At 36.0% G+C, this 24,705-nt stretch overlaps 1 protein-coding gene across 3 annotated transcripts in view; it reads left to right on the top strand.

Moving 5' to 3' along the window:
* CTNNA2 (catenin alpha 2) overlaps positions 1 to 24,705 on the top strand; it is a gene marked incomplete at both ends in the record, with an annotated part of 418,840 nt that overhangs the window by 289,699 nt on the left and 104,436 nt on the right. For all 3 annotated transcript variants that reach the window (XM_084286116.1, XM_084286115.1, XM_084286114.1), the window contains one exon: positions 14,152 to 14,232. In XM_084286116.1, the coding sequence (XP_084142242.1) occupies positions 14,152 to 14,232 (81 nt within the window). The remainder of the gene's footprint in view (positions 1 to 14,151; positions 14,233 to 24,705) is intronic.

Below are 24,705 nucleotides of genomic sequence, written 5' to 3'. Positions count from 1 at the left end.
GCTCAGCGCCTGCCCCTCCGCTCCCCTAGTGAGGGAGCTGCAGGCCGCCATGAGGCCTCCCCTCAGCCTGCTCTGCTCTGGGCCGAAGAAACCGAGGGACCTTGCATGCAGTGCTCGAGGTGAGGCCACACTAACACAAAGTTAGAGCAGGAATGATGAATGACAAATAAGAAATAATGAAAACAATTTTCTCCAAATTGTGCTTGTCGGCTGCTAAATCCAAACTAGTTCCCTCTTAATCACTCTCTGCTACCTCTTGTTTTTGATCTGGGACTGAATTTCACATGTACTCTGCATAAAAATTTTGATGTAGATATAGTTATCCTTTAAAAGGACAACAGTATTTTAGCCGCTTAGCATATACAATTCATTGTAACCAATTACAACCAATTTATGTCACCTTTTGGTTGTTGGTGGTGGTGGCTTTTCTATTCTTATATGGTTTTCTGCTTTCTTCTCCTCAATCCCTGCAATTTTTAAAATCAGTTATGAGGAAAAAAAAAATGCAGGAACAAAAAAAGTTCTTTTTTTTTTTTTTTTCTTCTAATTGAAATAGCCTCTACTTATGCATCTGGGTATTAGTTGCAAGAATCCCCTCTGTTCTCTTAGAATCATCATAATCATATATTCCTAAGTGATGCTTTGATCATAACTTTTCTGTTAAAATGGCCTCCTTTTTCCTCTAGCTTTCAAGGCTAAGCAATGGGTATGCAGTGTGACATGGCTGCAAGACATATGTAAAAGCTAGCCATATTCTGCCTTGTTTTAAAAAAAAAAAAAATCCTAACTGTGGTGCATCCCTTAACCCTCCCAGAAGTCCTCATCTCCAAGATAATGTCTGCTTCATACATACCTTAAATTGGGAGTGTCAACTGAATATACTTAGAATATGTGGAATGAGCATCTCCTGAGAGTTCTTAAAACTCCAGAAAATTCTTTGAGAAACATTAAATGAAGTACAAATAGTGGAGTACAGCATAGGTTCACAAGTTGAGTCTTTACACTTCACTCCCACATAAAAGATCATTAGTAAAATAAAGTTTTCATTCCTGTGCTTGCTCCTGCCTGATAAGTGAAAAAAATAAATAAATAGAGGGAGAGAGAAGAAAAAAAAAAAAAATTGTACATTATATACTGGAGAGGTAATATTCATCATGGCACTACTTTAAGATGAGATACTTCCTACCCATTTCACACTTTAGAAATAATTACTTAACACAGTGCAGCCCATTTTATTCACAGTAACTTTTTTTTTCAGTAATTTACTTAGTAGTTTTGAAGTGAAAAGGATCATGCAGTGTGGAAAGCCACAGAGCTTCTCCTGCGGGGCTTTAGTTTATTTTCTAAAATTTCTTTAGGCATTTGATCATCATGGAATTGACTCACCCTTAACGCTAATTGCCATACTAAAGAAAATTTCAGTAAAATATCATCTATTAGAAACAGAGTTGGACTGTGAAACTGAGCTAAAGTCTAGTTCCCAATGACTGGATTCGGTTGCTTTCTTCTTGGTATACATCATAAGCATTTGTAACATGCAGAATCACTGTAATTGTTCTTGTTTTCTTGAAATCATAGATTTTAAAGAAAATGTTTATTCAACTATGATGTTGTAAGAAATGCCAATGGAATTATAAGGTGTTTCACAAAGAATAGAGAAATAAATAGGGAGTGTGGAATGCTTTGTTGTATTACAACTGAAATTGCGAAGCCAAAATAGGAAATGATTAAAATACTATTATGTAAAATAGTTGATATCTTTATACATTAAAATGAGGTTTTTTTTTTGAACATCACAGTTTTTGAACATCATAGATAAAGAAGAAAACCAGAGGTAGAGGTCAGTTGTCACTTCTATCGCTTGCAATTAGTTCCTAAATTAATCTGTTACTAAAAGGTACTCTAATCAGCTGCAGATGTCTGTAGATAACTTTTGAGCTACCACATTTGCAAGTCCTGGTGCGAGTCATGCACTGTTCCCTGGTAAAAAACCTCCTACAATAAATAACTCCAGATCAGTAGCTCACCTCAAAAACCATTGCTAATTGATAAAGGAAGCCAATCCATGATAATTTACAAATTTAAATTCTACAGACTTTCAACCCTTTTGAAAATGTACACATCTGTCTCATTGGATGGATTTTCAAAGGCATCTAAATAACTTAGAAGGGTATAAATAACTTTAGAGCTGGTAAACTAAATCTGAGTACATTTTAACGTTCTTTGGACAGCTAGTCTCCCTTTGGCACCTTTGAAGGCCTGCTCAGTTTCATTTATGAACATCAGAATGGAGGTGATGCCAGTTAGCATCTATTTCAATGTTATTTCAGGTCTTGCACTAGAATCACAGGTTTCAGTCTGCTGCAATTTCATTTAACATTCTTTAAAATTTTTTACACTTCATTTCCTACAAGAAGACTTTGTGGCAACCTACCAAAGGAACTATCTTGCTTTTAACCCCTTCTGTGATATTTTGTGTCTTTTAGCTGTTCCGTGAAATGAAGATGTATCAAGCAATTTTTAAAAATAGGATTAACTTTATCTTTTTAATTATTATTATTTTTAGATGCTAGACAAGGTGTAAATTGTACAGTGGTTTTGCATTTTGCATATTCATATACACTCTGCCATTTCCATTAGCTATAAGATGGGCTGCAATGTCACTTAGCTTAGAAGTTTCAATGTCATCATTATCAACACTGCAGAGTGAACTTGTCCTATTGCACATTCACAGAAATAACTCTTTCTGGAGGCATGAAGACGTGAAGAGCTAGTCATTCAATTACCCTATACGCCAGGCAGGGATGGTCAAATTAATTACTGTCTCATGAATATAAAAGATAAGGGGCCAAATCCAAAGAAAAGCCTCAGAGTCTATGAGCTGGGAATTACAACATGACCATTTTAAGTGTTTTTTAACACACTCACCAGGACCTGGGGTACACTTTGCAGCTGTTGAAAAAACTAAATTTGTGTCAATCCAGAAGATTGGAGGAGAAGGCTTTTTCTCACACAAGGCTTGTGCTCATGCTTTATCCTGAAGACATGTATCAATAGTTACTGTTTTGAAAAGACTATGTGAGGTTCATATGTATCCAAACCACATAGTCATCATTCTGCCTCTTATATTTTATTTAGTAGTGAACTATCACTATCAGTATCAGGAAATTAGAGGATTAGGCCTGATTCCCTGTTTGGCAGATTCACAAATCCTTTTGCAACTCTGGGCCAGGTGTATATTTTCACCTGTGCTGCTGAAACTAAGATATGTTGCTGCTTGGTGTAGAAGGGTTGAAAGGACTCCAAGAACCAGAGGCCATTCTAACACATTTACCTGAGGACTTAAGACAAAGCTTCAGGGGCAGATTTGATTTGTTTTTGTACCCACCAGTCTTGCATCCCTGCCTTTGGGGAAGAAGAGGATGAGTCCCTTCTCTTTCCTGCATCCATTTCATCCATTTAATCTAAGTCACCCATCTGATTCCAAAAGTGCAGTTTACATCCAGAGGAAATTTAGAGTAGTTATGAATAGTGAATGTTTCAATCTTTTAATGGAAATAATGTATAAACTCCTGCTGACTTGAGAGGGAGCACAGAGAGGCTTTGTAAATGCACCAGTTATCATTTCAGCAGAATTCTTTACATTTATTATTTTATTATTTTTTTTCTAAGAACAAAACAAGTCTGAAAAAAAATCTGAAATCTAAAAGGAGAAATAAGGACTCTAACAACTGGAGAGATTTAAAACATTATTTTATAGCCAACTAGTTTGTAGTAGCATTTACAAAGGTGTTGTTTAGTATGTTTGTTTTTTTTTTTTTCTTTTATTTATTTATTTTTTTTGGGGGGGGGGGAAGTTTAATAAAGAGTGTTGATGAAAATGTCACAGGGTTATTTTCAGCAGTCTTTTGCTTCAGATATCTCACATGGACATTTTGTTATTTTGTGCTGGCTTTTACACTAATGCCCTGTAATTGTGTTTCACTTCCTCTGATTAAGCTGACAAGTAATTTGAATGGATATCACTTAGCACATTGATCTGAGGAGGTGACAGGAATAGACCACAGTTTTGCAATGTAAAAATAGAAGGAGCTTATCCATTGCTCTTACTTTCTTTTGAATGTCTCTGTTTGGAGTTTAAACAGATCCCATTTATCTATTTATTTATGTTGTGTGTTTTATTTCATCACCAGTGTCTGATGCTTGTGGTGTGCTAGAAAGAAACATATGGGCAGAAAGAAGCCTCAAGTTGACCAAATAATTGCTGTAATGAGAACTGAGTTATTTTCTTTCCCAGGCTTTCCTCTATCTCCATTCATTCAAAACAATAGCTAAAGTTACAGTATGTGTCCAATTAAATCTCCTGCTCACTGTTTCCTTGCAGGTGAGGGTTTGCTGGAGGTGTGCCAGGTGAAAAGCATTCCTGCCAGACACACAAGCCACTGCCATCAGATGTCTGACACATGCAATAACCTGGTGTTGTGCAGGCTGCATGGTACCCTGCCAAGTAGGGTGTCAGAGTAGGAAAGAAGCAGTGGCTACATTGGCTGCAAGAAACATCAGCCCAAATCATTTCAAATATTGTTTTGGTGGATCCTGTAATTGAAAGCATTCAGGACTGGTTGACAGATAAAGAGGAAAAAAAAAAAAGCTGGGTGATCTGAAAGGAACTCAGTGATAAGGGAAAAGAAACTAGTAATGAATTCAAAAAAGCATTTAATTCTCTCTTGTAAGTACAAATATTGAGTTTCTTCTCACTTGGCATTGACTTTCAGCTGCATACATTGATGAACACATTTTTGATAAGTTATAAGCATGACCTCATTTCCTTATGGATCACCCAAGGAATGCAAGCATGATGCAATTATGAAGAAGGAAATGCAGACATGATATCAAATACACATCTGTTAGATAGTGACAGACAATCCTATTTTTTGAAAATCCTATTTTTTAGTGATAATTGAAACTCAAAGAGTGCTAAGTAAAGTCAGGACAATTCTATGCCTCGTACAGACAGGCCAGATTTGGGGGGTTTGAACTCTAAAGCTAAGTAATACCTAGTTATATGTCATTAGCAAAAAGCATGGATCTAAATATAAAAACATAGTTGAAACTTCAGTATGTTCATTTAAAAAAATGATTCATTAAAAAAATGATGTTTATTAAAAAAAAAAGGCAACATTTCTGAACACCTCTAAACTCTTTGATGTATTTCCAACAGTCACTTACTTTCTCAGAGATGTCTAAAATGTTTCTTTGCTGAAAAAAATGCATCTGTGTACACTACATAAGCCAATGTTATGGTAAAATATTGTCATCAAATATTTTTTTTTTCTTTAAATGTTCAAAGAAACAAAAAAAGTTTTTGTGAGCTGGAGAAATGAAATTATGTGGTTGTCAGTGTAAGAGGGAGACCTGGAAAACACTCCAAGATTTTCAAGGAATGCTTAGATTTCTCAGGAAGTCCTACATTTCATTCAGGGAATAAAACTCGTCCCTGGGATTCACGATATATCCTTTAATTTAAAACAAGCTAGGAAGAGAGTGATTTTTACTGAACGAGGCATAAAACAGAGACCCGTTGTGATAACAGACATAAATATCACTTCTATTAAGAGTGCTAACAAGTATTTCCACTAATCTGTAACAGAAATGTAACACAGATTTTTTTCAGTAAATTTTCCGAGTTTATATGCGTGTAGTATTGTTCATTACATGCTGTAAGATATCCTGAAGATTTCTACTACTTATCTTTTCTTAGTTACCTTGTATTACTTAAACTTTTTAACAGATAATTTTTAATGGAAAATAGGGTAGAAAACTTTGTTAATTTTTTTTTTTTTTTTTTTTGATGTTGTGGTGGTGTGTTTTTTTTTAATGACTTAGTAACGTTAACAGGGATGCTTATAATAACAGACTTTTCTCAGAGCTTGTAAAGTTGGTAAATTTTGTCACTAACATACTTCTTCACTATGAACTTCCATATCTGAAGGGAAAGAAAAAATATGTACTACCTCCTTCTCCTCCAGTTATTTTAGATTAAGAGAAGATATCCAGAAGTGATTTAAAAGCAGATTGCAATTTACAGCTGGAAAGCAGTTGGTAGTGAAATGAGGAGTTTGTAGTGGACCCTTTGCAAGTGGATGTCTATGAAGAAATTAGAATAATTTGGAATTCTGGAGTAAACAGTTCTGACCTTCTAAATGGAAGCATCTGCAAGATTTCATTTAACTGACGGCTAGGGAGATTCTCAGCTGGTGTAAATTAGTGTGACTTCATTGGAGCTGATGGTTTTATAACAGTTTACACCAATGAAATTTCTGTCCTCAGAAATTCTATTTTTTTAAACACATTTATCTGCAACAGCATCAATTTGTGTACAGACATCTTCTGAATGGAAATATGCAGTTTATTCTATGACAAACCTGATGTTTTCCTCTTTGGGTCCTCTGAGTAAGCGCTGCGAAGGAAAAGATGCTCTTTAACTAAAAGAAATGTGCTGCAAATCAGTATTCTGATGCATAATGTTATAAAGTCAACTCCCTTCCAAACAGGAAGGAATGAGGGGAAGTTCTCCGGGACATTAGGACAAAAACCTGGACCAGATTTTCTAATTTCACATTTTCTGGAGAAATCAGCCACAGGTACTCTTTGAAAGGAACCAGTTCCTGTTTATATGCCTGCCATCTTTGGCTGGACTATTGGGGGAAGAGGGTTAGTGTCTGTGGGTGCAGCTGTGCAACAAAGCACTGAAACATGGGGCAGGTGATGCTGTAGCCCCTTAGAGCACTTTTAGTTCAACTGGGCAAGATACAGGGAAGGTTTTGGTTACTTCTGTTTTGGACTTAGAGCTCCAGATTCCTGTTTAACTTCTATGGCTTTTTTTTTTTTTTCCACCCTACCCCCCAAAAAATGATAATGTTTTCTTATAATTTAGGAATATCCCACTGGTTGCCTTTTCTGCTTTTATTGGATACCACCATATGCTGTAAAATCCTCTTCTGGCTAGTAACTAGAAGAAAAGTGCCACAGTGATCTTGGAAGCTAGTTCAGAAATGCACAGAAATATAAAAATATTCAACGTACATCTGAAAATTAAAAAGAAGCCTTGCTGTCTTCACTCTTAAGAATGGCAAAGGTTGCATTTTAGGCAAACTCTACTATCATTATAAATATAAATTCTTTTAGCAGTTCTTTTTTTAAGGAAGCCTAATTTCCAGTATATGGTTATGGGTAACTATTGATTAATGATAACAGCTGTTACTTGAAAACTAGTATGATCAAGCTCTAATCCTAACTGGTCTTTTAAATCAAACTGCTGTCATTGATAATCTTCCTGAAAATCCTTGGCTATTGCTGTGAAACAAGAAATAGTTACAACGGAGAATGGTACAAAACAAACAAACAAAAAAGCAATAGCCACAAAGCAAACAAATTAAAAGAACACAAGTTCTCCCTCTTGTGAGAGGATGAAAGAGCAAACCACACACAGCTGATATTAACCACACCACTTAATTCACCAGTTCCAACCTCTAGGGCATTTGGCTGTTATGGTGATGTGGACTGCATTAAAATGTGGATAAACCAGAGAGTCTTCTTCACCCTTTTCCATAGTCAGTTCTCATTATTTCTTTAGTTTGTTACATGCTTAGTTCTAACTGTGTGCAAATCTAGATAAAACTTGTTTGGGTCCGGGCCAAAGACAAGATTTGTGCACCTGAGATACCACGCTGGTACCCAGCTCATGGTTCATTTATGTTCTGTTGCCTTTATTCACTGCCTGGGATTGCAAGGATGCAGCTTGCTCAGTTTTCTGCATAGTTGTGATTATTTATGCAATGCTGGAACCAATTACACTCACTGTGATCTAGTCACAATTTTACAAGGTAATTAAAAACTGCTGAAAGCAATTGTTTCATTTAGGAAGAACTTCTTGTCCGTAACTTACATTTATGAGCAGGTTATTTAATGAATGACATTCTAAAACTGAGTAGTACCATGGAAGTGCCCTGAAGAAAGAGTGTAATTCAGTTTTTTATTGCAGACTGGCAAGATAATATACATACTGGGATCTTTTTGTCTTGTCCTTTCTCTGTGGTGTCCAAACCTTTCTCCTTTGCAACTGCTGCTGCATAAACAATAGTCAAAAGACCTGAGTTGAAGGATTTCTAAGCAACCTTTCCTGCCCTCATTTATGCAGAATTCTCCTTTTTTTCCTAAAGGGAAAAAAAAAATGATTAAGAGGAAAAGGAAACAAACAAAATCATTCCATGTGAGTTGATTCTTTAGCAAAAAAATGAATATAGAAAGCAGATGATTGCAGAAGGTACAATCTAGTTACTTAGAATAAATGCTAAAAAGAAAAAACATCATTTACAGGTATAAACATAAAGAATGGATGAAATTACTGAGCTGAGCAGAACAGTAATTGACATTCACACCATGTTTCTAAGAGCTTTACTCACCTTACCAATTTGAAATATATATATATATGTGTATTCTAAGATGTCTTGTTCAGCTCATCCACAGGGGGACCACACAACTTTTCTAAAATATGTTTTCCTGACCCATCTCCCTAGCTAATAGCTAAGGTTTTCAGCTTCCAGTGAAATTTAGCCTCTACTCAATTCTACTAGGATATATGGGTTAGCCTTTTCCTGACCTGAAATTAGTCTTTTTAACCTGTCAGAAGGAGACTATGTATTGGTATGTTTAAACCCAGCTTTCTGCTTAAAAGCACTGAAGCAGCTTACGTCTGATGTTCAAAATGTTTTTCCTCTTAGTAGTAAGCTTCTCTTCATCACTTTTAAAAGGGCTATTGAACATGAGCATAGTTTTTAAAGAGTGATGTTGTTCAACATTTAAAATAAAATATTAGGACAGATATATTTTTGAGCAGCAGTTTACACCTTAATAAAACATTGTGATATTGAAGTTCTGAATAAACTGTAAATAATGGAACCATCTACCTAGGGGATGATGAAAATATAAGAGTATATCAAGGTTTGGTAGCTTTTGGATCAATAGATAATCTCTCCAGCTGTCTCCTAGAGGCTAAATTGCTCAATAAATGGCATTGAGGGTGTCTTGGATATGCAACGTGCAATATGTTAGGAGACTGAGTTCTCCCAGGTGTTTGGGCTTACATCTAAAGCAGCAGAGATGACAAGGGAATGTGTGAAAACAGTAGTCCTAAAACTTCTTACACCATTTTAGGCTTTTATTATTAATAATATTTGTGATAAATAGAAGCACTGAGCTTCTAGATTAGGCACTTTAAAGGAAGAATTTTTTTGGTAGCTCTCTCTAATGTTTCTTATTTGGTAGCTATGCACATTGTTTTTGTTTTTTATCTGTGATAGTCATGCACATTGTTTTTTTGTATCTGTGGTATTACATTGTAGGCTTGCAATTGCTGCAGTTTTTGTGTATTTAGTAGTACTTCATCCCCATCTTTAATAGGTTACTATTGCCAGCCATGTTCATCTGTCATTGATTGTAAAAACAAAATTCTTAATGTGCTCAAAGTAACGGGTTTGCATCTCACATGAGTGCATGCATCATGTGTGATGATGCAGACTTTGTGTGCATGTAGACATATTTATTACCATAATATTTATGCCTTCTTTATAATAGTAATGGTAGCAGCAATCTTATCTGGTTCATGTGCTGAAATGACAGCTTTATAATTTCCCTTTCAGTGTTACTTGGAATTAGTCAAAGCTGCCAACACAGTTCCAGTCTAAAACATCCTCTTCCAAGGTTGTGTGCATGTCATCCAAAATGCACTATGGCTCTAGGCTGGTTGGCCTCACTGTCTGTGTCTTGATTCTGTGATACTCTGTAGGTCTGGAAAACAGCATCCATTTAAGTACCTCATGCTGATCAAAACAGTTCTGTAATGAGCAAGTCTTGGGAAATAAATGGCCTTAATAGTTGTGAAAATATTTGGGGAGATTATTATTTCATTCCAACAGTATAAACTGTGAAAAGCTTATGGAAAGAAGAAAATGAGGGAGGTAATAAGCGCTTTTTCGAAAGAAAAACTGTGCTATATCCTAAGAGAGATCTTTCTAGCAGATGCTGGAAATTCTTTTGTAATTAAGGTGTTGTTTTTTTTTTTTTTTTTTTTTTTATATTATTATTATTATTTTGTTATTTCCCTTTCTAACTTAATGGAGTTGGAGTTCCCTATCTAAATAAGAACTTGCCTTAATGCTATGAAGTTTTAACTGTAGGGCTTTTTAATCTTTGTTTAATATAAGGAATATAATGAATTTATATTTGGTTTATTGTTCAAGAAATATACTTGACAGTGGTTGTGACTGTAGGCATTTACTAAAGCAAAATAACAGTAACTAGATTTCTCCAGGTACTGGCGAAAGTTGGAGATGTTGGAAATGTTGAAAATGGAGAAAAGTTATTCTGCATCTTAAGGCTAGCTTAAGAATGCTTGAAAAATATATTCAGGAGGCTGGATCTTGTATTGCCTGATCTGGGAAAGGGACTGTGGGAGAACTGTAATGGCACAGCCCCTGGTCAGAAGCCCGTGGAAGTCAGCTTCTCTTAAGAAATTGGACACGAATCAAGCAGGCAGGGAAAAGCTGTAAGGATGAGAGTGACACGGATCGAAAGAATCATTTGAAAACTTCTCAAGTAGAAACAGCACTCAAATGCTGCTAATGGTCACTAGGTATCAGGGACTTTTATTAATATATGCTCCTATAACAAAGTTATTATTTAATCATGAGTAGATGTAATTCTGTCCACAGGAACTCTAAATACTAGTGTTTTGGCATTCCAAGGATTCTAGGCATTTCTTTTCATTCTCCTTTTAACCCAATGCCAAGAGCAGTTTTTACATCCTTTTTATCCCATTTCCAAAGTACCTTTCTTCCCTTTGCAGAAAAAGTTTAACAGAGAAATGCTATAAGGCTCAGTACCAAGCTTTATGTTGTGTTTTTTTTTTGTTTTTTTTTTTTTTTTTTTTTCAGAAACACAGGAAACTGCTCAGTTCCTTTCTATCCCTTCTAGGAATGGAGGCCAAAAATTTATCAGAGAGCAACATTAATATAACAGTATTTAAGGACTTAGATAAATAAACTTTAATAAACTTACATTTTCAGCACAGAGCAGATGGTGTTTGACAGACCCGCCTGAAGCTATGTAACATCACATGCCATGCTATTTATTTTACAATAATGTGATTTACTAAACAAATTTCTCCTCCTTTGAAATTGTACTGTGAAGAAGGGCTTTTCTACCCAAATTTAAAGGCAGCAGCCATTTCATAAGTAACAGGTGAAGAACACTTAAAATTCCTGGATATGGAAAAACTGTCTTCTTATGTGTTAGTAAAATATTGCCATGGAGAGAGCTAAACTGGATCTCTGTCCACATGGTTTGGTGGCCTGTTTTCCAGCACAGCTTGGTTCATGCCATTTAGCATTTCAGACAGCGTATAGGCATGATTTGGGCAATTGCACAGAGCAAGGACATTTTCAGTGAGCAATATAGATGAGGCTTTTCTCTGTTTTGAAGGGAGAAGGGGCTGGCCAGATGGATATTGCCAGTTTGTGTTGTGTGGCCTAAGGGTCACAGAAGGGCTCCCTGTTGTCTTGTGTATCTCAATAGGATGTACCTTAAGGGCCACTGTTTATTTAATTTAAAACTACACTAAAAAGTTACAAGAAAATTTCAAAAAGAGGTTCAGGAGAGGTGTTAGGTGTAGACTACCATGGGCCTATCCTCATGGGTTAGTCCATGTGAATTGGTAGAAAGAGCAATACAAAATACCCAAGTTAGGAGCATAAATCCCAAGCTTTTAGGTCAATCAGAAAAATTCTGCTTTCCTCCAGTGACCGTTTAGGGAATGTCAGGTGCCCTTACTCCTAAACTGTGCAGTTTATCAGGTACCTAATTTATTCCATGTCCCTTAGCTGACTATCCTGCAAGAAGTCCCAAGCTCCTTTTCAGGACAGTTTCATGACCCCTTAAATTAGTGCCAAGCATGAAGTGCTTGATTTCACATGTCAGTGGTGAATGCAGGATACATCTGTCCTGCACAAGAATCACTGAAGAAGAACTGCTAACTTGTTTGAGAGCTGTAAAATACCATCCCAATGTAGCCTTAAATGGTGTGGTGTTTGCTTTTTCAGTATTCTCATTGCATTAATACTCACTGCAGTTTGCACCAGTTTTCATATTATTCTTGGATTTCTTAAAAGAAGAAGAAAAATAAAAAGGATATCTTTAACACAGTAAAAAAAAAAAATAAAAATAATATTTATAAATATATAAATGCAGTTTGTGTGGCTACATAACCTTCAAAGTCAATGGTACAAATCTTAAACAATGAGAAGGAATAGAAGAATTTAAATGATATATAAGAAATTTAATTATTTGAGTAGGAAAATAATGCATCCCGAAACAGTGATATCACCAAGGACACTTGGTGCAGCTAGTAGATAGCACACAGCTGGAGTAATTGACAATTTTCTTGAATGTATCTTTGTAGTCTTGTAGACCAGCAACATGGCTGAGACCAGCTTATCTCACAGTCCCTGTTGTGCCATTGCAGAAGTTAGGAGAGGCTTCCTACACCAAATTTATCTGCCCACACGTGCTTCATTTTTATTGTGAAATTCAGCTTTAAAAACTATACATTGCGAGCACTTCTAACAGTTGCCATCTTGGACAAAATACTTGGGGTTGAATTCAGGACATCTGAAACTAAAAGCATGTTCCATGATGACTTAGGCTATGGAGCCATAGTTCTTTAGCCGGGGACCAGCAGAACTCAAAGGAAAGTGAGATAAAAATATCAGCAGGTTACACGGCTGCCTCCTCTTGTATGATAGCAAATGCTCTCCCTGTCTGTTTTCTACTGTTTGTGGGATTAGCTCCAGAATTTGTAATGGGTTCGTTTTAGAAACCTACGAGGTAAATATATATTTTGTATTAAATTCTGGTGGTTTTTGATAATGTTATGTTTGAATTTCTAAATGAAACAAGGAGACAGGTTTTACAGATTTCTAAATGATCGTAAAGGCATTGGCCCCATATCATAATTAGAATTACAGACAATAATAGAAAGCAGGCGTTCCCTCAAATGAATGCTTAAAGCAGAAGACTGGAGCCCAGGCCACTTGCCAGTGTGGCCATGGAGAGCTGATAACACAGAGCTTTACATTTGAGAGGTCATTATTGAAAGGGTATGTTTAATCCCCATCCCACCCCACAAGTGACTTCTCAATAGGTCCCAGAAACATATGCTATTAGGCTCGGTTGGAAATAGAAAATCGCTCTTAATCATATGCAAGGAACAATTCTAAATAGGAGCATTTGAAAACACCATTGGGAATGAAAGAGTCCAGCCAGAAAGAATGGAAGATCATTTTGATTCTTGATGAAAAGCTATCAAACAGAGTTCAATGTGGTAAGGGATGTGACAAATCTTTAGAGAGGCAGTCTTCTCTTAAAAGAAAGGTAATGCAGCTGACAAAGTCACTTAATGCTTTTTGTACCATGGAACCTAAAAGAATGTGTTCTTTTTTTCAGTGGTTATGAGCCACAGAAAGCTTCCCCCTCCCACTCTCCCTCTCCCCCTTTTTAATCTTTGTGAGGATTTTTGCTTTGAGACTTCCTGCAGGAAACTGTTTTAAGTGGAAGTCTTCTTTATACTGCACCTAATGTCTGCCAATATGATTCCTGTTACAGGCGTAAGGACCATTTTCCTTCTGTCCTCAAGCTGTGTTGCTGCTTATTATCATGTTTAACATTCCCAGTGCCTGGCAGGATAGAGATTAGAAGCTCTTAATATTCGCTTTATAGTGAAAGGTCTTGCCAGATTTTTGGAGCATGGGCTATAATATATGCACATAATTTATTGTTGGAAAAGTTCTGAACTCTCCAGTGAGTCACCTTAATCTTTCTTCTTATCATTTTAGGTTTGTTTTAAAATAATCTGCCATGCTCCCCCCTACACACACACACGCATAAACATTTAAAATATTGCATTGGAAATAACAACTTGATGGAAGCAAACAAAAAGAGATGCAGAGATTTCCTTTGACAAACTTGAACTGTTTAAAGAAAAAAAATATATTTGTGGACTGCTTTTTTTTAACTCCAATATCTCATTTTTAACAGACTGGACGGAAGGAGAAGGGGGACCCACTCAACATTGCTATTGACAAGATGACCAAGAAAACACGAGACCTTCGAAGACAGGTAATTTATGCTTTTCATAATGCTGCTTGAATTTCCAAGGAATTCATTGCTTTTCAACTTCAGGCTGATTTTGCCACTTGGAGAAGCGTAAAGAATTTGTGGCCTTATTTAGATATGTTGCTACATTGCACTTGACATTAAACAAAGTACTAGTATTTCCTTAGCCAAAAAAAAAAAAAAAAAAAAGGAGGCTGGAACGTATTCCAAATTTAACACCCAATGGTCTTAATATGTGGGAGGATAGGCAGATTGGCCAGACCTTCACTGCCTTTGCAGCCCAGAATCCCCAGTCATAAAAACAGTGGCATATGTACTTATTTGTATTTATATGAATACTCTCAATGAAATAACAAGAATAATTAGCGGAATATGAAAATGCTTGTAAGAACAAAATATTTTCAAAAACTTTGAAGTTACCACATTAAATGAAGATCCTATGAAGAAGGATCTTCATAAATCCTGGAGAAGGCTGATACATAACTGTTATGCATAGTTTACATTTTCTTATATTACTTTTAGCTTTGTGGCTGGTAATAAGACTGGAAGATTTGTCTTCAGACAAGTCTTGAGATGGAAAAGAAGGGAGACTGGAAAAGAAATAAAATAAATACTCTGAGTTTTTGTTTACATTTTCAAATTAGAAAGTTGGAAATACTGCATCTTTTTACCACTTTTTTCTACTTTTGAGAAGATCCCAATTCTGCATTTTCTGTTAAAAAATCCCTACCTGACCAATCAAACCTTGACCCTATGGAAATGATCTAACATCTATAAATCTGCAAGACAAGTAAGGACTTAAATGCACTTTCAGATACCTATTTGCAACTTGATAGTTTTGGAAAGACACATTTTAAAAACAATGCTCTTCTTTTTTTCAACTCTTCCTGATGTATCAGAAAATGTGTTTTGAGGATAATATTCTCAGAGCTTATTTCTCTAAATAATATAAATTTTGCAATGGACTTACAGGCAATATGAATCATCTACTCCCCTCTATAAAGCCTAGAATCACATCTGTTGTTCAACTAATGACAGAAGAAAGATCTCCGCTGTTCTGACCTCCAAATTTGTAGGATCCTAGGTTCTGCAGTGGAGTTTGTACCATGTGTTGCCTCCCACCTCTGTTCTTATTGCTTAAAGGAAGTAGCAGACTAACACATGAGTTACTGTTCTGTGTGAGGTTCTCAGCAGTTGCCTGAATTACTCATCCCTAAAGCCAAATTTACTCTGAAACGTGATTAAAAAATGGCACCTTCCTCAATAAACTCTCTGTTTCTCGTGTATATTCAGCCCCATGGGTGTTGAATTCAATCACAAAAAAAGTTGAAACTCTGTATGTGGGTAAAGTGAAGCACATACATAAATAGATTCCTGCATAGATATGAAGCTTTTAATATAGTTTCTGGTATTTATGACTGTTAATCACATAGGTATAATGTTTATTAAATTGTGACAGTTGCTAGTAAAGATCAGATCCTAACTGCACTAGGTGTTACTTAAGCATACAGGAAGACAAAGTCTCTGCTTTCAACAATGTATATTCAGACTATGAATCAGTGTACTTTAGAATCAAAACCTAGATTCTGCTTCATCTTATGCATAATCAAGAGGATGAAATGTTCATATGTCTACCCAGACCTGCCTATACATCCCCTGCTAAATTTCACAATGTGTGTCTGTCACTGAGGACTTAGGGGAGAAAGTATCAAAGATTAAGAAGAAATGAACCACAGCTGAGATTGCAGTGTTACACTCTTTCAGTCTTTCAATTTTGGGCTTAATCATGGAAGAGACAACCAACCTCGAATATCAGAAAGTCTTTTGTTTTTAATGAATACATTTTAAACCAGACTTGTTGATCAGATTTATGAAGCTGACCACCATAAAATTGGACAATCTACAAAATATGTTTTGGCAGTGGTGAAGGTATATATATACCTAATTTGGTAGTCAGGTTCCCTTGCTAGTCTTCAGTAGTCAACTATCCAAGACTGTTTTTTCTTTCCCTCCCCATGTTACTTAGCTCTTTATTTCTGAGATTTTATTTCATTATCTACGTAAAATGCAGCTATATGAAATTATTGTGATTGGGACACATGGCACTAAAATTCCATCTCACAATTTACAGACATATCAATATTTCCCATTCTGATGGAATTACAACTTTATCTCATCATTTAAACTTGCCTGGACAATGGAAAAGTATTATGGAGATCTAATTATATGTCTTAATATAAACTGCCAGTAAGAACATCAACCTAAGTCAGACTGAACAAGTTCTTGGAAGCATACAAGTCTCACCAGTCCATAGGTTACTGCTGCCATTGCTTGCTTTATTTTGAACAATTTGGAAAAAGCACAGAGTTCTGTGTATGATAACAAGTTGTGCCAGTTGGCAGGATTTTAGATCTTTTTTTTTTTTCTTTTTCCTCGCTCATACACTAGTCTGTTGTTAAAAAAAACACTAATGCAAAACCTAAAAGTTGAACAAAAACATCCTGCATTTTGTGGTACAGCAAGCTAGACTGGTGACAGCAGCAGGGTACTTGTCAATGCCAGTTATTTCGTGTGTTTATCTTATCCCCTTATGGAAAAAAAAATACTGACCCCATACTAATATTAATACTAACCCCTTAAATACTACAGTTAATCATAAAGCAGCATGCTCACACTTTTTCAAGCACTGCAGCTCTGCGGTGACATTGAAGCGGAGATAAGCAGGAAGGACACACCAAAGAATTTGGCTAAGACACAAACCGGATGCACAGCGAGGACCAACATGGTCTATAGATCATCTGGAGATGTATGAGCAAGGCACCAGCTGTTCTGCTGTCACCACCACTGGTGTCCCACCTGTTAGTGCCACTGCCTCCTGCCCTGCTGCTGTCATCTCTTTCTACATGCCCTGTTCCAGTTCATCAGCTGAGCTTGTTCAATCTGTGTTAGCCAGTCAGTTTCCCCACAAGGTATAATAACCAAAACCATTAGTTTTCTCTTAAAGAGCAGATATCTGTACTGCTATTAATTCTAGCAGTGCGGCCTGTCTACAGTATTCTATACAGTAGATTGAAATCAAATAATTCCTCATTTTTGTCCATTCAAGCCAGACTAATACTTCATCTGCCTCCAAGAGGAGGGAATTGTAGAGAGAAAGGAAGGGTTTTTTACCAGCAATTCTCAGCTTAACTGGAAACATTGCTCTCATGTACCTGTTAAGGGCAATTCATCAACTTCCGGCATCTTTAATTTTATATTATTACTAAAGGTAGCTACAAATACTTTATGAAGTAAATACTCAATAGAAAATTTTATCTTTCTTTAAAGCTCACATGATTTTATGACTTGAAAAGACTATTGAAAAGCCACATCTGTTTTTTTTCCAATAGTTCCAAATTTTCATTTTGGAAGGTAGTAGATTGCTTTAGCTTTTCATTACAAATTTGAACATATAAAAAAATATTGAAAACTAAAATTGAAAACAAAATTTTAAAAAATTCAAGAAAGTTTTTTTTTTTTTTTTTTTTTTTTATCATTTAGCATTTTGAAATTTCCAGGTTTCATTCCAAAGTAGAACAAGGAAAAAATTAGTATTAAAGTAGGACTTCTGGTTCCTGTTGCAGTTTTAGGCAGCAAACATTTATAATAAAATATATATATAAGAATTGTGAAGTGGAAAGTTCAGAAATGACTACATTTTGATGAATACATTTGGTACTTTGAATGTTTAGACTGATGTGCTGTACTTTTGTTTTAATGTAGCAGTTATGTAAAATAAGTTAATGCTATTGTTTAATACCTATGTGTGCAGTATCAAAAGGTAGATTTTAACATCTGATAAATGACATAAGGTATGCATCCTTGGGAGCAATCCTGTTCCTGTTGGGCTATAGTACCCCACAGCACCACAAAAACAAACAAACAAACAAAAAAATGAGTAATATCAAAATTTTTATTAGTAGTTGCATACAGATAGTAGCTAGAATGGTGATTTTATGTATGGAAAACTTTCGTTATTTCTTGAAATACCCATGCTTGTTTTCATGGTTGTATGAATTCTTGGAAGCAGACAAGTCTCACCAGCACATAGCTTACTGCTGCTGTTCTTCACACTCCTCTCTGAAGCAAAACATTCCAATTTAGCGTTTCTTTTTAGCAAAAAATTCTTCTTCTCAGATTGTCTTTTCCAGACAACATCCTGCAAGCCTCTGAGGAATACATATTTTGTAGACACAGGACTGAAAAAAAAAAATTGAGAAAAACTGAATTAATGAAGACTTGTTTTCTGTACAATTGTGTTGTCAGTATTGGTCTTCTTAAAAATAGAATCTCAGGTCTTCCCTTATGATCTCTGCTTTTCATAAATTTTTTTTTTTATCTTCTCATATCCATCCGTCTCCTCTCTGCTGCTACCTCTTGTACAGTAGCTCCGTTGTTACTCTGGGCTGGCAGGTAAAATGCGGGAAGAACTGATGCTGATCCTGGCACCCGCTGTGCCGAGAGGCCAGCTGGTACCTGTGGGGTGGCTGACCAGCTGGCATCTGTGTTGGTACACTGGCCAGCCAGCTACCGACTTCACATTACAAATTTCACTACGTGATTGGTCATTTACATTAATTGGGCTACACTGTGCCCTTATGTACAACTTTGTAAGATACTTGGTGGACTACAGACATGGTATTCATTAGTTATCAGCCATATTCTCCAGCTCACGTCCCTTCAACTGCATAACTACAGTTAATATACTCCTTAACTCTTAGTTCTAGACAGTATTGTTTCAGTAGCTATACTCAGCTGAAAGTCAAACTTTTAAAAGAGTAAAGGTAGATGAGGAAAATACCTCCTGCAATTTATTCATGCAAATTTGGTAAAAGGTCTTGAAGAGAACTTCTTGATCATAGTCAACGTTTATTTACTTCATAGGTTTCTGAAAGTACTCACAGTTTTGCGTACTTTCTTCAGTATGAATTACAACAATTTGAATTAGATCATAGGCTTCATAATGTGCTTAGCAGTATTTGTCATATATATTTTTTTCTAGCTCTTGAGAGGCAGCCTATCTCCATTTGCTCTTTATGTTGGTCTTTTCCACTTAAATTCAGTTGTATCACTGCTGTTTATGAATGCTATTTGTGGTTAAAAAAATAAAATTGTTTAGTACTTTGGAACCTGCCAAAAATTGATGTAGACTCCAGAGGGGTTTTCAGAATAAAAAAAAAAAATGAGTATTAGCTCATGCAATTAGACTAAAGGGACACCTAAAACTGAAAAACCGTGTTCTGTTGGAACAGGTTTTATCGCATCTAACCCATACAATGGAAAGTATGTCATGAATAGACACTTATATAATGTTTTCAGTCTGTGGACTTAAACTCTGTCTATCTTCAAGTATGTGCATGGATTGCTTCTTTACAGTATGTAAAAACTATGAAGAAAACACAGGACCCCCTCCAAAAGTGGAAATTGTATCACGATCATTTTACTGACAAGCTGCCATCTCAGATACAAACTTGATGACTTGTGAAGTGCTGTAGGGAGGGCCAGCTGCACCTAAAAATGCAATCTTGCTGTCCTGAATCACGTTTTACTGATTTAAATTATTTATCTGTCCTCTCACCCTTCCAAATGAAGACAAGCAAGAGTTACTGTCCAGTCTTCAGAAGAACAATCTGAAACACGGAAAAGTAAAGATGCTTCTGAAGGTGAAGCTGCCTCAATTTAGATATTCTATTGTATCAGCTTTAAAGGCAGACAGCGTCTATACATTAAGATAAAACCCAAGGGAAGTGTGAGTGCTTAGGAAGCAAAATGAAACTAGGAGCTTCAGAACACAGTGAACCCAGTCCTAATCAAATTTATTAGATAACCAATTCCTTTCAGCTCGTTTCAGGAGCTAAGCAGCACACACAAATAAATAAAAATTTGAATTGGGAGGAAAAAAAAAATAAAAGCAACCTGAAACCCCTGAGGGTTCATAGCAGCTGGTGTCAAGTTTGGGAACTGGGTGATAATACAATCAACTGGGAGAATTCACCTTCAGAGAGTGGTTTGGGGGGGGTTTAAGGATGTACTTTGGAAAAGCTCAGTTTTCTTCATATATAGGGAGTCATGAGAAAACTGCTTCCTAATTTACATACCCCAAAGACAGGAGCTTAAAGGTAGGTTGTATAGGTAATCCTTTGACTTCTACGCTGTAGAGACAGTCAACACTGCAGCAATAGGCTCGTGTCTGGGAGGGCTGGAGAGGCGAGTTCTGTCATTACCATAAAAGTAGGTTTTGTGTGTCCTTTGTTGCAGACAAGAGGGCACCGTTTAAGGTTATAAATCCTGAAGGTGGCTCTATTAATTCATATAATTTAAGGAGAGTTAAAAACAGAGAGAGAGGGGTCATGGACCTTACCTAGCTCATGTAGCACAGTGAGAATTTTTTAAGAGAGTTTATACAGAGTTTTGAAGATGCAAAACGTCATGCAAGTGTGAAGTAGCAGCAGAATATCCAAGAGGGTTGTAACTTCAAATTTAGTCTCGCATGAATATTTACTAAAGATTTATTTTGTGAAGACAAAGTTGAAGCAAGGTCATGCTTAAATAGACGATCCACAGGAGTCTTGCTAAGTTTGTGCTATATTACCAAAGATGAGGTATGGGTTGTTCCCAAGGGAATGTGGAGCGTGATTGGTGATATTGCCTCATTCTGTCGCATGAAAATGCTCCTTGACAAAATGTTGGCATTTTTTTAAGGTGAGCCAGCCATAAGTCAGTCTGAATGTCTTTGAACCTAAGGCCACCTGCAGCATCAGCCCTTGCTCATTAGAAACTCATCACCTCTTCCTTGTTGCTTAATAGGTTATGTTTTCACCTGCAGTGACTTTAGTGCTCTTGATTATGGAAATCTGGAAGCTGTCTTTCTGAAAGCCGTCTATCAAATGCTAATACAGATTTATTTCTGTGCCAGTGCTACGTTTAGTGCTTGCATTCATTTAATGTGGGTGCGCTGCATTGCGTGTGTGTCAGTACGTTTTTACTGTGTTTCCCTGTCAGCTTGTACAAAGGTATTAGACAGCAATCTTGTATAATGCTGTGTTGTACAGCAGAGATAGTAATGCTCCATTTGATAAAGTCCTTTACTCTTTCAGCTTCCACTGAATTTACAGCCAATCCTAAAAGCAATGGAAATAGTCAAAACCTCTGAATTTCACCAGCTTGGACTGAAAGCCCCCTGGCATGCTGTTAAATACTGCATCCTCGGTTTGTCTGCTCCTATCTGATAGACTCACTGGTGTATTTACTTTCAGAAAGGAATTTTAGAAAAGAAAAAAAAAATCTGATATGAAAAAATAGAGGCAATGAACTATCACTTAATCATGATTTTGACTTGAACTTATTTAATGTATGCATCCCTCAAAATCTACTTCTTCTAGATGTTTATCACTGTGACATTGAGGTTTTTATGGTGCTCTGAAGTGCTTCAGAGGAAATGGAGAGTGTTTTAATACTGCTGATTTACTCTTTCAGGTCTGCAGTAATTTCCTTACAGCCTAATTGTAAGGCTGAGTTTAATTTACTCTACACATAATGTTTACTGATGCACATATGGTGCCATATTTCAGGAAACTATACCCATATCAGGTAGTTTTGTGCAAGGCTACAGTGTGTAATATTTCCATCAAATGAAGAAAATTTTCATCTGCAACGTAATGCTTGTGATGGATTATTTTTGTCTGGCAAAATCCAAAGAATGTGGCACCTATAGCTTTTCTTGCTTTCTGTAATAGGGTCTGATTTATTTATTTTTTTCCCCGCTGAGTGATGTTGCCAGTACAAAGAGTTGACTTTCGAAGTGGCTGATAAAGAATTACGAGCCAAAATTCAGTGACAAAATATATTGTGTATGTGTAGATCACTGCACATAGTTCATCTATTATTCCACAAATAATGAGTCTTCCTAAAAATTCACATACTTCAAGAGATCTTTGTACTCAGTCCAGGAACTTTAGAAGCTACCTACCCCTGTAATCACTACAAAGAAACAAGTATGGCATATCTCATTAAAAAGAGTTTTAAAAACACTTATAAAAGTGAGAGATGCTCAACAGAAGTGTATAATGTTTCTTCATTCCTCCCCGCCGCCCAAAATAAAATAAAAAAAAAAATCAGAGAAGATTGTATTGATGATAGTTTTACATAAAAGCTTTAACTGTTTTGCGGTGTCAGCCAGAGAATGACCTGTAGTCACATTAGCTAACAAAACTCAGAGAAGCTTGTGTTCATAAAGATAGCTTCAAATTTTGATGTCCATTATCAGTAATGCAGTAGCAGGAGGAAGGGAGCAGTATAAATGGAGTGAAAAAAGTAGTCCCTTTCCAAAGACTTTTAAAACTCTGTCTTTTTAATGGATTTATGAGCAATGGTAAGGAGTACGTAGAATTTAATTTCCAAATGGGATTTCAGTGTTTCAGTAGCTTCTTAATTGACATTTTGTTCAGTAACATCATTTCTTAAGCATTTTAAAGTGTCTTTAGTGTTGCTTGCTACTATACGAATAGAAATACTAAAAGCTGTGTTTTCAGTTTCTGCTTTGTAAAAATTACCACAAGGAAATTACAAAAACAAACAACTGAAACAAGCAAACAAAAACGAAACAAAACACACACACACAGGAAAAGCAAACAAACAAACCAAAAAAAAAAAAAAAAAACAGGCTGGGATACCCTGCAGTAAGAGCTTTTTTTGAAAGGGATGGATGGTAATTGCTAATATCAAATGTCATCTCTGCCCATAAGGTGGGATCAGTTTTTGAATTTGAGTGACTCTTGGGAAGGATGATGGGAAATCTATTTTTCAGAATGCTGTCAGTTTTTAATCTTTTTTCAGCCATTACATGCAGCTCCAGTAGACACGTCTAACAAAGACAGCAGTCATAAGCTCTCACTGTAGCTAAATTTCTAGTTCTTAGAGAAGCTAATGATATATAATGTTTATTATGGCAGCCTGTTTGTTCAGCTGGGGTAGATGGGAATGCAAGTGTGACACATAACACTTACTGTTTACCCTTTAAAGCTTGTTAGATTTGACTGTTTCTGAGAGAAGTTACTATGTATGCTTATCATGGCAAGGATTAACTAAATAAAGAAATTCTGTAGGCAAGTTCCTTCCCTTTTGTGACTAAATAGCTATTTCACTCCCCTGGATTATTTTGACTTTACTGATGCTTCACTTGTGTACACATAATAAATAAATAATAAATAAAGCTGTGAAATCAATGGGGAATAAGTATTTAAGTAATTGAGGTCTTCTGTTGTTTTGGCCATGTGCTATACTGAGAATTCATTTGTAATGACCAATGACTAGGAGAAATGTTTTCTTTTCTGTCTTGCTCTTTCAAATTTCTGCTGAAAGCTAGTCATTTGAAGTTGCTTTTCATTAGTAAATTCATCCCCAGTCTTTCTGTGACTATGAAAGTTTCTCTTTAGAAAGAAGAAAAACATGTAGAGAATTACAAACAGACTTTATATTGCTTCTTCTTAACTTTTTTTTTTTTTTTTTTTGTAGACTCAAATCTCAAAATATTTTATGTAGTATATTCCAGAAATCTGTAACTTAGGTGTCCATGCATGATATGTGCTTTAAATTGTTAATCATTTTGCTGTTTAGTCTATGAAGACAAAATTAACATTATTAGCATCCACATCTCCCCAGAGTTCCCATTTTTTGTTCATGTATTCATAGGCTGAAGTGTGCAGATTTGACTGAGACTTTCTTTTTAGCATTATATTGCAGCAGCTTCTAATGGCCACTGTCTCATTCTGCTGCTCTCAGTTTCACAAAATGTTGGAGACGACACACTGGAGAAGGTTTTATTTTCATCTCTTTCAATTTAATTAATACCTGCATGGGAGTGCTTTGCAGCTACAAATTGTTCAGAGCTGGATTCAGGCTGTAATGCACGTTAAACAGAAAATGGTGAATAAGGTGGTCATTGGTAAACTTTTGTTACAGATAGCTTTATACTGCCAGTCTTTATAAAGTTTAACAATCTGTTAGAGTCATTAATCTCCTGCTGTGACATTACCTTCCTGTGTCAGGATTAGACATTTAATTCTCTACCAGACCGTAAGTAGCACTGAGACATTTTGGTTCTAAAATTGTTATATAGCCATGGAGAACATCATTTCAGTGGGCAGGTTAACCTCTTTGAGCTCAATTATAGCTGTGAATTGACAATGATAAAACAGCCCTAAATAGTGCTTAGAACAGTAGAACACGGTGCTATCAAAAACAGCAACTGACTCTGTGCACCATAAACTGACTAAATTGACTGAACTGGAAAGATGTAAAAGCTGCCTTCAACGTTCATACTTTTTAAAGTATTTACAGGTCTCGGTGTTTCCCTTTTATATTCTTGTGCTCATCTGGCCAATTTATTATTCTTTTAGCTGTATGTTAATTAAGTTTTCTCCATGACAAAAATAATTA

Source organism: Netta rufina (genome assembly GCF_964035555.1).
Source record: "Netta rufina genome assembly, chromosome: 4".
Lineage (NCBI taxonomy): Eukaryota > Metazoa > Chordata > Aves > Anseriformes > Anatidae > Netta > Netta rufina.
This window is presented reverse-complemented; position numbering and strand designations above follow the sequence as displayed.